This window comes from Colossoma macropomum, unplaced genomic scaffold (assembly GCF_904425465.1).
Source record: "Colossoma macropomum unplaced genomic scaffold, Colossoma_macropomum, whole genome shotgun sequence".
Lineage (NCBI taxonomy): Eukaryota > Metazoa > Chordata > Actinopteri > Characiformes > Serrasalmidae > Colossoma > Colossoma macropomum.
Window position 1 is genome coordinate 24,533,790 of NW_023494807.1, and position 15,398 is coordinate 24,549,187.

General features: G+C 38.5%; 1 protein-coding gene and 1 pseudogene across 1 annotated transcript; both read right to left on the reverse strand.

Moving 5' to 3' along the window:
* LOC118797542 overlaps nucleotides 1-1,316 on the reverse strand; it is a 30,972-nt pseudogene extending 29,656 nt beyond the window's left edge.
* A 4,833-nt stretch (nucleotides 1,317-6,149) lies between these two features.
* On the reverse strand, nucleotides 6,150-15,398 carry LOC118797538 (macrophage mannose receptor 1-like). The gene is made up of 5 exons (XM_036556899.1): nucleotides 15,318-15,398; nucleotides 10,789-11,157; nucleotides 9,690-10,028; nucleotides 9,173-9,264; nucleotides 6,150-6,859 (listed from the first exon to the last, which is right to left on the reverse strand). The coding sequence occupies exons 1-5, from the start codon at nucleotides 15,352-15,354 to the stop codon at nucleotides 6,737-6,739; spliced, it is 960 nt and encodes a 319-aa protein (XP_036412792.1). The 5' UTR covers nucleotides 15,355-15,398; the 3' UTR covers nucleotides 6,150-6,736.

Sequence of the window (15,398 nt, forward strand, 5' to 3'; positions counted from 1 at the left end):
TGAAGTTAGGAGTGTTAGGAGTCTTGCCCAAGGACTCATATTGGTATAGAGTAGGGTGCTTATCCAGGCAGGGACTGAACCCCAAGCTACACTGTAGAAGGCAGAAGTGTTACCCACTACACTATACCAACCAGGTATGGCAGCTAAGGTTTATCCATAAAGTCACTACTTTTGTCTTTAGGCTAAGGAGTCTGAAAAGTCATTAAATCTAGCAACAAAGTAGCTAAGTTGGCAACATTGACAGCCGTGCTGATAATGAACTGAGCCTATGGCAATGGCAGATAGTAACAGTTTCTGTGCAGTGATTGGAAGGCTGAGAAAAGAAGGCAGAACTTGGCGAAGAGTGTAATAATTTGGTGGGCTATAATACAGTGATGGCACTCACAGAAAACAAAGCAAATTTCACTTTTTTTAAAATGTCAGCTTAATGATGATTGGGTAGGCCTGTTATCAATGAGTAGGGGAGATATATACATCTCCTTTTAAAAAAAGGCCAATCAGAGGCCTTCAATTAGTCTGTGCATTACATCGCCTCTACTTACCTAACACAGAGAGTCTGTACTCAGCAACAACTGTGACCTTGTCACCAGCTGCTTTTGCTTCATACAGTCCACTTTAGTTTTTTTCACTTCAACATAATATTTTAGAACATTTTGAGTTCTGTTAAAAACCCAGGATAATTCATCAAACTCCAGTACAGGATGCTGTATGTCCAGTTGAACAGAACTGCCAATCAATCTGAACACATCACTAGACACTGTAAAAACAGAACAAAGATAAGAAAAGTTTTTTTTGTTTTTTGTTTTTTTCTCTTATATGGTGATGACATGCTTAATTAATGCACATCACATTAATAACTAATTTACTATGCATGGACATGTATGTTAATGCATGGCATCATTTAAACAAACAGCATTTCCAATATTTACAGGGTATAAAAGTAAAAGATATATAATTTATGTGACTATATGAAATGTTAGGCTAAAGCCTTTTCAGTGTCACCAAGCACATGTACACTTTGAACACCCACTTACACTGCTCAAAAATTATACATCATGCATTTATCCTCTGTATTGGTAAATGTCAGAGATTATTTTTTTTACCTGTGATTGAAGTCAAATAGGAGAGCATAAAGATCAGTTGTAGTAGCATTGCCATTGCAGAGTATATGAGCAAGTTCCCTTCCTTATTTCGTTCAGCTGGTGTATTTTTGTGGATAGTCTGATGACCTTTTTGTATCTGCTTGTCTTTTCTGTTTGAATGTTCTCTTGCTGTTCTAGACTGCTCCACAGTATTCCTGATAAATGACTGGTCAGGTTTTATTGACTTTGCATAATTATCAACCAAAAAATGTTTATATATGCCAAGTGTGTGTTTACAAAAGGGGTCAGTATGATGAACAGTCCAAATCTCAACCCAGAAGATGTCCATGTACATCCAATCTGTAAACAAGACTTCTTCTGTGGTGTAAATAACTGGATGGTTCTCACTGGTAAGAACAGTCCATCAGTTTTAAGAGTCTTTAAGACAAACATTCTGTCTTGATCCAGGGAAGTAGGTACTGTAAGCTGTAGCTGGAAATGTTCAATGATATCCTGAGTCATCCCCAGTTTTAAATGAGTTGCAGTAAGAGTGATCTCATATAATCTGGGACATACGGTAACACTTTAACCCTGCTACATAACACTGGCATAACAATGCCATAAACGTGTAATGGTAGATGTCATACGCTGTTATGAGTTTTTGTGCCAGATTATGTTCAGGAATATAACAGCGTTGTTATTATTGTTATTGTAACCATCACGAGAGATGCCAGTAAGGAAGAATGGGCCAATATGTTATGTTATATATATATATATATATATATATATATAACATGCTAAACGTTGTTAAATGTGAGTGTAAGTGTGTTTGCTAGGAAGCCACCCTAACATCAAACATTATAACATAAATTATGAGAAGCAAAGAGTGTTTTCCACTCAGTTTACACCCAACATTAAAAGCATGTGACCATGGAAAATATTTCCAATGATGGACTGAAAACTCCACTGGAAATGAGGAGCAACTGCTTAACACAGGAATATCTTAACACTGTTTTGACTGGCTGCAATAGGCTTCACCAGCATGACATGCAAAAACAATAATCTGTGGTTCGCTGTTTTGCATGTCTATCAAACCCCCTTCCTGTCAACAATAACCAGCTAAAGACATATGTTGGATTGTTACATGACTGCTAACAGTTTAGATTTTCGTTTGGCTTCATGGCTCTTGCTGACTTGAATCCAGGCTAAGTAGACTGACAGACTATTAATACAATACAGGTATTATTTGGGTGGCGGATCATTCTCAGCACTGTAGTGACACTGACGTGGTGGTGGTGTGTTAGTGTGTGTTGCGCTGGTATGAGTGGATCAGATATAGCAATGCTACTGGTGTGCTTCCACTCAACGTCCACTCCATTAGACACTTCCACTATGTTGGTCCACCTTGAAGACGTAAAGTCAGAGACAGTAGATCATCTGTTGCTGCACTGTGTTAGTGATTCTCTAGTCCTTCATCAGTGGTCACAGTTTGCTGCCCACAGGATGCTGGATGGTTTTTTGTTGGTGGACTATTCTCAGTCCAGCAGTGATGCTGAAGTGTTTAAAATCTTCATATTTATGTAAGTATGTATTAAATACTCCCTACTTTTAATGATGTGTTAACTTAAACTAAAATATTAACAAAACATATTGCTAAATAAATGTGTTAATTTTGACCCTACCTTTAAGTAGCCCAGTTTATTCGCTGTTATTTCATCTGTTTACCACCTAAATAGCTACTGGCCCACCAGTGGTCCCAAAGTTTTATTGCACACTTCTTTAACCTAAGAATAACTCAACCAATTTGCATTGAAATCCCTGTATTACTGAATAATAAGTCTTAGTATGTAATATGCTGGAGGTTTAGGGGGTTAAATATAAGGTGTTTGCAATGCATTATGTCACATAGATCATAACTAAAGAAACAAATTTAAACATTCATTTGGGCCAGTCTTTTCTGAGTCTTGACTCGGCCTCAGATCTCGGTTTTGCCTCTAATGGTCTTGACTGCAACACTGCCTACGTTGACTTTTAAAATAAATAAAGCACTAACAACTCTTACACTAACATTCTCAGAGCTTTTTATATGCACAGTTCAAAGCTTTTCAAGAACTTTTTATGTAAACACTTTGAGATGGGAAGTAGGAGGTTCAGAGTGCCCAGAAAGAAAAATTGAAATCTTATATTTCAATCTTATATAATATTTTTCTCAAATCTGTGTGTGCCACAATTATTGGCATCCCTTCATTTAATATTTTGCGCAGACTCTACCTAAAAGGGTTCATCTGTTGTGTTAGATGTTGTTGTTGAACCTGTTTTGCTACCTGTAAGAATTATGTAAGAGTTTCCACCTTTTTGTGAACATTTATGAGATTAAAGGCCTCATTTGTTGAATTAACTAAACTCATGTTTGTCTATCTTTAACCAAATGCTAGGCCTCTAACATCTGTTCCTGCAGGCTGCAAGTTGCCTCTTTTGCAAATGAGACCTTTTAGAAACACTGGTCTTGGTTGTTGTCTTCATTTATTTGTTGCTGTTAGTTGTGTGGGTGCAGTGGAAGAAGATTTGAATATACAAATGCAATCCCTGTTTCAGCTGTCAGTGACTGATACGATATGCTGGTAGACTAATCCTAAACAATACCTGCAGCCTAATTTGCAAGCCATTGTTTACAAACCTCAGTGAATGGACCTCTATGCTGTTGTGTTTGGGGTTTATCTTTTAGATGAGACTTTGACTGCATGAGGAACTATTCAAATAAATGTTATCACTACTTTACCAAGGACAGAAAACTGAGCAGATGGTGTAATCAGGTCCAGTGACAGGGTCAGTAAGACAAACTAGCAAAATAAATTTCTGAAGGGCACAACTATCTTCACCCAGTGAATAAAAATTCGTCTAGGTTTGATGTTAGTTGCCATGCGATAATGTAAGAGGTGCATTTTGTGTACTTTGCACTGAAGATTTGAATATACAAATACGATCCTTATTTAAACTGTCAATTACTGATGTAGAGTACTGTTATTCTTATCCTAACATTGTAGCCTGAAGCATTCTACTTTGCAAGCCAATTTGTACATACTTTGTTGAAAGTGTCTCTATGTTGTTGTGTTTGAGACTTCCCATACCCCTGCAGATATTTGACCACTTGCTGTGTCCCCCAGATGCACATATTGCCATGATGCATGAGTTAGCCTTTAGCCTTAAAAAATCAGTGCCCCATAAATTATCAAACATGAAGTGACACTAGATAAACTGAATAAATCATGTTATTCAAAAAGTGCTCGGTGCTCTATATGAAGGCACATGTGCATGTGTAAGACAGTATGCAGCTGTAAAATGTGTGATGACTAACAGCATTCACTAACAGATCACATTCAGCACAGCAACACCACCCGTTTAATAAGCTGACATAACCCTAAATAATCACAGCAGCCTGTACAACCTTTAGTGTGTCAAAATGTAAACATTCACAGCTGTTTAGGTTATGCACTTTTCAGACGCTCCCTCAAACAGTAGCGCGTCTGTGTTTTGTTGTTCTGAGCTTTTAAGTTCATCAAAATTTACTGAAGGATACTTTTGAAAAATGTAGGTATGGTCATTTTTGCACATTTTCTTTCATGAGAAATCTGAATATCCAGTGAACGGCCAATATAGACCCAACTTTACCGTAATTGTTTAATTTTACCAGTCCTACTATTCATCCAGTTCTAACACACAACCAAAATGCTGATTGATTGATTGAATTTATTTGATGATTACAAACACACATAATGCTGCATCATCGAGGATTAAAACACAATAAAGCCCTAAAGCTTATTTCCTTTGTGGTCTTACACATAAAACACACAACTAAATTGCTAACAGCTAAGCGCTAATCACAGCAGCTTCAAGCTAATATCTCACTACAACCACAGACTGAATCACACCTGTGAAAGTATATATATATGTGTGTGTGTGTGTATATATATATATATATATATATATATATATATATATATATAGCCACAGGGCATCACTGTTCAGTGACCTTGAAGTTGCAGGCTAGCTTCTTCGAGTGTGAGAAGACTTTGTTGACCATATGAGTTTCTTTCCGTGTCATTAATTATATATGTTATGCATATTTGTTACTCTTGTTTATTCATATCACAATTACTTGTAACCAATGAATTGTAACTTCTCTGTTCTCTGTTAACCAGTGAAATGTAACACCACCAGCTTGGGGAGTATAAAACCTTTGTAACTGACTTTCGGAGAACTCTGGGTATGTGCCAGGAGCTTCTCTCCGGTCAAGAGTTTTCAATAAATATATCACTTCGGAGCATTAATTGTGACTCTTACTGTTTTTTTTTCTTACTTTTTTTTTTTTTACTAAGAAATTTCTTCCACACATGTCACAGTTTGGGAACCATTGTTCTAGATCAAACAAGTTTTTTTTTTTCAATATTTTGCACAATAGTTTCATAGAAATAGGAATGAAAAGCTTGTGGGAACAAAATGTTCAAGGAGCAGTGGCTGGGGACCTCAGACTCACATGTCTACCACTGTTCTGAGGATTTTGTTTCAGCAAGTCAGTTAGTTTGTCACTTCACTGCATCATAGTTTATTGTATAAAACTGAGAATTTCAAGTCGCTCTGCCACTTGTCACTAAATCATGAGTACATATCACATCCTCCCATAGGAAATGACCGGATGCCTGTCGCTTTGTCACCTGCTAGTGTGAAGTAGACAGAATGAACTGACTAACTTGCACCTTCTGCACTTTGGCCCTGTGGTTTCTCACTCTGATATCTACACAAATAGCGTACTTTCATTTCTTTATTTCTTTGTGTCTTGTTGAAGTAACTTTCTGGTCTCCCCTACTCCCCCTTACACTTTTAGACGGTTTTCTCCGTCTCTCTCTCTAGCTAGCCTTCATGGTTTAGCTTTCCCAGTTGCAATGTTCTGAGGCGGTGAATGCAGTGAGCCACTAAGGTATCTACATATGTGCACTCCGGTATTCGCCTGGCACATTCTGTTTTTTTTCCCTTATTTTTGATATTTCCACAATGTTAGAAATGACCACACATTTGTCTCTTTAACACTCTGCAGAAGTAAGCTTATTAGAGCAACCTTGCTCCAGTCCTAGGAAAGTGTGTTTTATTAGGTTTACTAGGCATAAACTGATGCATAATAGTGATAACATGGCACTGTCATATGGCATTCTGTCCCCTCTGCTGTCCACAGCAATCTTTTTTCACAAAACGTAGAAAGTGAAGTGATGTGAAGCATCTGAATTAACCAATCACACAGCCCCACACATGCCACCAGAAGCGGATAGCTTCCACACGCATAGCGGACCACACCAGAGTTAGCTGGAAGCAAACCAGACCACCTATTTCAGGAGGACCAGAGATTGGTCCTCTGGACTACTCCCAGGGTTGAAAACAGGTTGCACACTTGACCAAACATACCAAACTCGCAGAGCAAGCGGTTTGGAAAAACTGTAATTTGAAAACACCCCTAGTGCGCTGTATACATTTCAAGTATACTATTGATGTATTTATCAGCATCACAAGGGGTGACTTCTGATGATGGACTGAGCTTTGATTTGTATCTTAAGCTTGGTAGCTGGAAACTGGGATTGCCTGCGTCTTGTACACATATGAGTACATTAAACACACTTGTCGTTCTTCATCATCCTCTTCTTGTACAAATGGAAAACCTTTCCATTTTTCTCTCGCCAGCTCAGGGTGGCGTCATTACCCGCTTCTTGTGTTCTCAATTTTTTCTCCATCTGTAAAAGAACATAAAACATTATCACCAGTGGCACCAAACGCAGTTTCATCAGTTTTTCCTCTGTTTACTGCAGGATTTGTGATGCTTCAGATCTTCACATTATCAGAGTAACTACCTTAACTACCATTTTAATAGAAACATTTGATGGACTGATCTCAACTGATCTCAATAACTTTCTCGTTTGATGCTACAATCATAAACCTCATGCATCCCTTTGTACAGTACTGTAAAGGTCACAGAGCGTCCTTCAGTTATTCATTTTTTTACAAGATATTTTTGAGGAAATCAGCTATAAGATATAATCCATTTGAAAACTAAGCGGCAAGTCAGGGAAATATGTGAGTTAGAAAAATTATGAAAAAAGATACAGAGAAATTGGGGCTCCTAATGAGCATGCAAGACCTGGTAGACCACCAAAACTGTCTCCATCAGATAAACAGCTCCTAAAACTAAAACAGCTCCTAAAACTAAAATCTTTGAGAAAGAGGAGAAAATCAAGCTCGAGATCTGAAAAAATCCACAGCTGTTTCTGTCCATCCTTTCACTGTGAGATGACAACTCAGTGCTGTGGGTCTGAAGGATGTATAGCTACCAAGAAGCTCTTACTGAGAAAAGGAAACAGACAAAAATTCTCAAATGAAAAAGGCTGCTGATGTTCCAGTCCAGATCTCAACATCACTGAATGCTTTCGTGTTGACGTGGATCATGAGAAGAAGAAAATGCAACAGACTTCTAATACTAAACTTTGGAGATGTGGAAATATATCCCTGCAGATCTTTTTGAAAAACTGAAAGTAAGTCTTCAGATAAGGATGAAAGCTGTATTTTTTACCTGACACTGAAAAATAAATAACGTCTAAAGGCTGTAAGGAAGGCTGTAACTGAATTGAAATAAATAATAATAAAATAAATAAATGAAGCGTGGACATTTGCACAGGACTGTAGTTGTTTAAGCCAGTTTTTCCATGGAGAAAAAATACATGCATTTTCAAAAATCACCCCATTGACCTCTGCTGTACACAAAAATGTTCCAAGGCTTATTAAATTTGCATTCCCTCTGAGTGTCATTGATAGTAGGCGCCAGTGCAGTTTTTCTTGCTGCGTCCTGCAAAGACCTACTGTCGCCTGACTGGCTAACCACAATACAATGAGTTCATTTATTTGCATAAAGTTGAAATATCCAGCACTTTTTCGCCACACAGCAAGACAGGCTTTATCACACTGCATAATGCAGCAGAGCTCTCCATAAAAATGTATAGGGTGCAAAGAGGCAAAGTTGCACTGTGAGTCCCTGAATTATGAGGTCATTAAATAGCTGAAATACCAGTATTGCTACATACATGCTACAAGCAGGTTAACACTGCTGTCCACTCCTGAAAGAAGGCAACGATGCTTCAGCACTGTTATATAACTTACATCATTTCCACACTTTACACAGTTGGCTGTTTTTCCTGGGGTATTTTGGTCACATTGTCAAAATTTTGAAACAATTATAAATTGTGTCCAGCTGGCAAGGCAGAGGGATGCATTGTTGAGCTACAGAATATTGCACACCATTATAAATAGCACAATAAAGGCTGGTTTTAGGACAGAATGCCCCTTTAAATGCACCGTGGCTCCTGGTCTACCATGATACTGGATAAAATCAATGCCTCATCTGAACTGTCAAATGTGCTGTGCTTTGTATCTGCACTGCAACACCAAATGTGACTTTTGCAGAAAAATCCATTAGAAAAAAAAATTGAAGGTAATGCTAATTCAACCAGTATCTAAGCACAAAGCTTAAAACATACAGTATAAACACATGAAAGAGAGACTGCTGATACACAATCAGTCAGAAGACTGTTACCTGTAATGTTAGCTCTATGGCTAACTGCAGCTGTATCTAAGTCAACACACTGCCCCCAACTTCGCCAGTTATCTACATTATTTAGCTTCAGGTCAGTGTGCAGCACTAAGCTGTGGCCAAATAGTGATGTAATTATGTTAACCTTTGGGTTTTTACTGTTTATGGTAGGCAAGTTGGCCAACGGACATGGAGAATATTCTCCATTCTGATAATCTTTCTGTTGCTAATCTAACGTCAACTGCAAAAGTCTAGTGTAAATGCAACTATCAAACTGTTGCCCTTCATTCTTTGGTTAACTATGGGTGAAATTTTCAAAGATTAAAAAAAAAAATCCCAAAGAGAATCAATCGTCTTCATCTGGATGCTACTGGTAAACTGCAAAAATACAAATGCATCCTTAGAAAGCAACGTGCAGATAAAGATAAGAGAGCTATAAGTGAATGTCATTACAGATTTCACTGACCTGACTCAGTATGGCTGTCTTCACAGCAGGGTCATTCAGATCCTTTATTCCATTCGAGGTTATTGTCAGTTTCACTATGCGTTGTCTCGGTGCTGGAGAAACAGAAATGCCATAACTAATGTTCACTGATAAAAACACGAAAAGCAAACAAAATTTAAACTTTTATGATGATAATATGTATGTATGTAATGTTGAGCTCCATATTAAAGCCATTATTTAAATGCTATTTTTAGGCTGGAATACCCCTTTAAATGCACTGTGGCAGATGGTCTACCATGATACTGAATACAGCCAGTGCTAACAGTAAACTATCATATATGTTGTGCTTTTTTATTTGCATTGCAACACTAAATGTGACTTTTGCTGTAAAATCAATTGACCAATTGGGGAAAATTAAGTTTCTAACATTGATGTCAGTAATAAGTTTTCAAGTAATTCAGTTCACTTCTTTTAGTGAGTTACATCTATGACTGAACTCCAGTCACTGTCACCATGGAAGAATATGTGTCAAACGGACCTTTGTAACACATGAAACGTGTCTTTACGTCACACAGTGCGTCATCCCATTGTCTATTCCAAGTAGTCACCATTGAGACGCAGCTTGCATTGCCTGTGGGGCTCCAGGGTTGTCCTTCGTTCCAGTAGCGGAATGAGGTGCTTCGTCGGTCAGACCATTTCCAGTTGTCGAAGAAAAGGCCTATCCATGCGTATTCTACACTGCCCAGAAGATCTGAAACGTGCTGATGTTCCTCCTCATTGTGAATGGTGGCCAGGTCAGTGTAGTTCTTTCGGCAATAATCCTGAGCATTTCTCCAACTGGCTCGTTTGCTAACATGGATAAATTGTTTAGTCGGTTCTACACACACACATATACACACACATAACACACACACACACACAGAAAGAAGCATAATTATTCACACATCTTTAAAACTTGCTTATTTTACAGGCCATGTTTAAATGATGATATCCTTTAAAACAATCTCAATGGCACATTGTCCACCCACCAAGACCAACCCTATCCAACTATAATCTGTCCTATTTAGCAGGAAACTACCCAGTCTGGCAACACCGCATATCCTGCAGAAGAAGATACGTAGTCTTACAGGGTCAGATGTGATCTTGTATCAAAAATACTCAAGACTCTAGAAGATATAAAGCCATAATTAAATACTGGACACAAAAAGTATTGTCTGTTTATGACAGACGATGAGTAAGCTAGTATCTTCTGGTTACATCTGTGAAACATATGCAGGATGTTGGGTGGAAAAACATTAGTTATAGCTTCACTGATTGTTTAGAAAACAAACAAAACTGGTCATCTTTGCATTGCAGACATTGTGAACCCTCATTCATATTAACATTATAAACACTAAAATTACAGAGAAACCGAAGCTGCTTCAAAACACTCCTTATGATTTTGCTTTAACACTCAACAAGTTATGCTGAAGTTATGAAAAATCGGAATTCCTCTAAACAGAGGTAAAAAACTGGCCGAGTTTCAGGTTGTAGGTATTGAGTAGAGAACATGCTGTAAAATGAAATTCATCATTTTACTATTGGCATTTTTATTTTCTTCATATTTTCATTATTGGTATTTAAATGTTGTTACTCACCGCTGTAGCAAACAAATTCCCAAAGATTTGTGCAATTAGCATCAATCCATCCACTAGACTGATATTTTGCTGCACAAAGTCCATCTCTGTCTCCACCGTCTGGTTCCAGACTTCTCCAATTCATGTATTGTGGGATCTCTCCTGAAGACCAGCCCCAGCGTCTTGGGGGGGCCTTGTTCAGTCCTATCCACAGAGCACCACTGTACTTAGGATCTACTGCTGCCATCAGCTGCTTCATCTCCTCCATGTTGTCTACAGTAGCCAGGTCAGTGTACTTCTCTCTGCAGTACCTCTGAGCCTCCAACCAAGTCTTACCCTCATTCACAAAGTAATATTGCCGAGAGAGAGCTGAGGCTGCACTACAGAGACCTGAGAGACATCAGCACAGCCATATGAGTCATTTGTGAAAGACATTTAATAAAGCATGCTGGATAGGAAATGTTGGGATTGTCTTTTTTCCCTCCAAAGGTTGTATTGCTGATAAAACAAAGGCAAAGTTTGAGTGACAGTGCAGTGAAAAAGCTTTTACCCCCGAATGATTCTTCTGCTTTTGTGAATCACACTTGTTTCAGATCTTCAAACAAAATTTCATACAAGACAAAGACAATCTGAGTAAACACAAAACATGACGATCATTTCAATAAACACTTAGACAGTTAGCTAACCCCAGCTGGCCCTGTGTGAAAAAATAAATGCACCCTTAGTTACTCAGTCAACCAATGAACTAAATTGTGTTGATAATTAGGATTGAGTACTGGACACACCCAGGCTTGATTACTGTCAGCCCTGCTGAATTTTCACTCAGAGTACAGTTACTCGGATCTTAGGAGCTTAGGGGATCTTAAATGACATTTAATTAGCTTTTTGCTTGTTTACTGCTTTTGTTATGTCTCATAACATGATGCTCAATGCACTCTACTACACCCACTAGCATCTAATATTAATTGTTTACATTAGACTAAATATTAATAATTTAAAATAAAAATTTCCAAATATGTCATGATGCAGGTTATGAATGATCCATTTTGCAAAGCACAGTTTATTTATATAGCGCTTTTTGCAACAGGTGTTGTAACAAAGAAGCTTGACAGAAAATCCAGGTCCGAGCCCCCATGAGCGTCGCCAGTGGTGACAATGGCACGGAAAAACTCCCTAAGAGCAGGAGGAAGAAACCTTGAGAGGAACCAAGACTCAAAAGGGTAACCCGTCCTCCTCTGGTCGACACCAGATAGCAAACAGCGTTAGTATAAAGTATTATAGTACAAAACGGGGAAAACAGGCGTGGCAATGTTTAATTAGATTAGTTTTAGTTTATGCAGCAGCAGCAGCAGCAGTAGCTTCTTCAGGAGGGTCAGTTCATGAGGCTGAGGTTTGCACAGCGTTGTACAGCATGAATGGTGTAATGGTGATCAAGCCGATCCAGAAAGCTGGTGAGCAGTGGGCACCCGATCAAGGCAGAAGAAGCAACAGCATCAGACGCACAGGATGGGCAGCTGTTCCACTCGGCAAAGAAAGGAGAACACACAGAGTTAGTTCTGTAAAGAGTGACTGATCACAGATTACAGGGTTAACAGAGCAGCAGAGACTCCGACAGGTCTAGTTATTGTAGCCCTTTACTAAAAGGGAGAAACCAGAAGGTAACAGAGACATGAGGCTCCCTGAGATGTCGGCGCCCCTCTGCTCCACCGTCAGCAAACTTGAGTGAACGCGTGAGAGCAGCAGGATGACAGCACCAACACTCCCAGTTTACCATAATACTCTATGACCAAGAACCCCCACATCTGCACCTTTTATCTGACAGGAAAACTAATTACCAAAGGCTCGACTAAACAAGTAAGTTTTTAGCCTAGACTTAAAGACTGAGGCTGTGTCTGAGTCCCGAACACTGACTGGAAGCGAGTCTGTTTGGAGCTTTATAGGTCAGTAAGAGAATTTTGTAATCGATGCGAAATTTAACTGGCAACCAGCGTAGGGTTGATAAAACTGGGCTGATATGGTCAAACTTCCTGGTTCTTGTAAGAACTCTGGCTGCAGCGTTCTGGACTAGCTGAAGCTTGTTAAGGCTTTGCTGGGACATCCAGCCAGCAGGGCATTACAGTAATCTAGCCTTGAAGTAATAAATGCATGAACTAGCTTTTCTGCATCCTGTAGAGAGAATGCATTTCTTAATTTAGCAATATTGCGGAGATGCAGGAAGTCTGTTCTAGTAATATTAGTTATATGTGCGTCGAAGGACAGATCAGGATCTATCGTGACACCAAGATTTTTTACAGATGAACCTGACGCAACTGAGAAATGGTTATGTTTAAGTGTTAAATTAGACAGTTTGTTTCTTGCAGCTTTTGGACCAAGAAGCAGAACCTCTGTTTTGTCCGAGTTAAGTAGGAGAAAGTTACTTGACATCCAGTCTTTTATGTCTTTTATACAGTCCTCAATCTTGTTAAGTTTAATTTTATCATCCGGTTTGCTTGATATATATAACTGAGTGTCATCGCCATAGCAGTGGAAATTGATGCTTTGTTTACTGATAATGGTGCCCAGTGGTAGCATATATGTTGTGAATAATATAGGTCCTAAAACAGAGCCTTGTGGAACACCATACTTTACTTTTGCAAGGACAGATGATTCACCGTTTACATTAACGGACTGATATCGATCAGTGAGGTAAGATCTGAACCATACATACATACATACATCATCTAAACCACTTATCCTTCTGGGTCACGGTGGGGTGCTGGAGCCCATCCCAGCTGTCATCGGGCGGAAGGCAGGATACACCCTGGACAGGTCGCCAGTCCATCGCAGGGCAGACAGACAGACATACACACTCACACCTAGGGGCAATTCAGCATGTCCAATCAGCCTGACAGCATGTTTTTGGACTGTGGGAGGAAACCGGAGTACCCGGAGGAAACCCATGCGGACACGGGGAGAACATGCAAACTACGTTGATACGTTTTTGGGTGTTGAGGGACAGGGCTGGTTTCCTGATAGAGATGTGTGGATGGGAAGACAGGACTGGTTCTTTAGTAGGGCTCTGGGCATTAATACGGAGACAGGTCTTCTGAGCCTGAAGCCGCTTCTGTTGGACCTTGCATCAGGGCAGGGACAACTGATATGAATAGGTTGCTAAATGTTTGCCTGCACTAAATGTTGGCTAAAAGAGGATTGAAATGTAAACATTCAATTGTCTATGAAGATATCAAGAAAATAATGTTAGTGGATCAAAAATAGCCTATTTCACTGTGGACTAAGCTAACAGGTTCATTTCAACCACTCACGGACTATATCCGCTTTTCTTTGTGAAAATTTGGATGACATACTTTCGCCTTTTCTTTTCTCTCTCCTGGTTTTCTATCTTTCTTTCCATTTTTGGAAGCCAGAATTTTATTTAGGAAGCTGAGACATGATGCTCCACCAGCACTCCTCACATGCAATTCACTGCTAGCGAGTACGGTTAAACAGACCGGACCATTTCATGTAAATAGAGAATGGGGTGGGGGTTGGGCAGTACAGAAGCTCTCTGGATATTTTTTCCAAAAGCAAGAAAGGAAAAAGAAACTGTTAGTTTTGTATGTACCTTATGAATAATATAGATTAATAATCATAGAAATAAATATTTAAATAGTTAAATATTAAAAAAAGCAATGAAAATCATTCAATATATTTGTCAGTAATGCGTGTATTTTCATAGAAGAAATCTGCCTTTAAACTGATTACCTTTGCTGTGTAACATTACTATTTACATTTTAAAAATGTAAATAATGTAAATAATGTAAATAAAAAAAATTACGACTATTCTTTATATTTGTTTTCCTCATTTTTCATTATTCAGAATTTGCTATATTAAACTTATATCAACACATATTGTGCAGGACACATTTGTGTATTTATTAGCCTAACAGAGTTGATGAATAATGGACAACACATTTTATTTAAAGTGAAACCTTTTGGGGCCCCCATAGAAAAATGACCTTAAATGAAAAAATGGAAATATATGTCATCAATCTTTCTTTCCAAGCTATTGCTTTATCTCAACCAGTCGGGTGCTCTAAAGTCAGCTAATAAAGTATATTACAAAGTTATTGTAGCTACAAGTCATAGGTGTAAAACTGCATAAGAGGTTTGACTGTCCCACCTGTCAGAAGTTTCACCACTGATATGACATTAGAATAAATATAAAGAAATATTAAAATGAAAAATTAATTTTCTGTTCTAACTTAAGAGATGCGTAAGAACACTTTTCTGCATTTGCTGAATTCCAACCACCAACACGTATTGAAGTTTAATTTAATGAAGTATCAGTCAGTTAGGTATGGCTTGATTGTAACTGTAAATACTAGCCTGCCTGGAAGAGAGGTCTGTACATGTACCTACTGCTTACACTAAAGATTGCTGAATTTATGCTTGTTTGTATTTATCTTAGTAATGTTTTTCTAAGCGAATAAACTTTAAATATGATCTAGTTAAGTGGTCTCAGACTTTTGCACACTTCTGTGTTTGTTCAGAAATCTATAGTTCACACATACCTGAGATCAGCAGTGCTAGAAATAAACTCTTGTCCATGTCTGAAGTCCTGGTGACTCTTCTGTCTCCTAGTGCTTTGTCTG

Bases quoted from the DNA above. Each gene is read 5' to 3' on its own strand.
- LOC118797538 (XM_036556899.1), bottom strand. From the start codon at position 15,354: ATGGACAAGAGTTTATTTCTAGCACTGCTGATCTCAG. The intron at 11,158-15,317 runs GTATGTGTGAAC...GATGTCTCTCAG, and splicing joins TCTAGCACTGCTGATCTCAG to GTCTCTGTAGTGCAGCCTCA. The intron at 9,265-9,689 runs GTCCGTTTGACA...CTGTTTCTCCAG, and splicing joins ACGTTTCATGTGTTACAAAG to CACCGAGACAACGCATAGTG.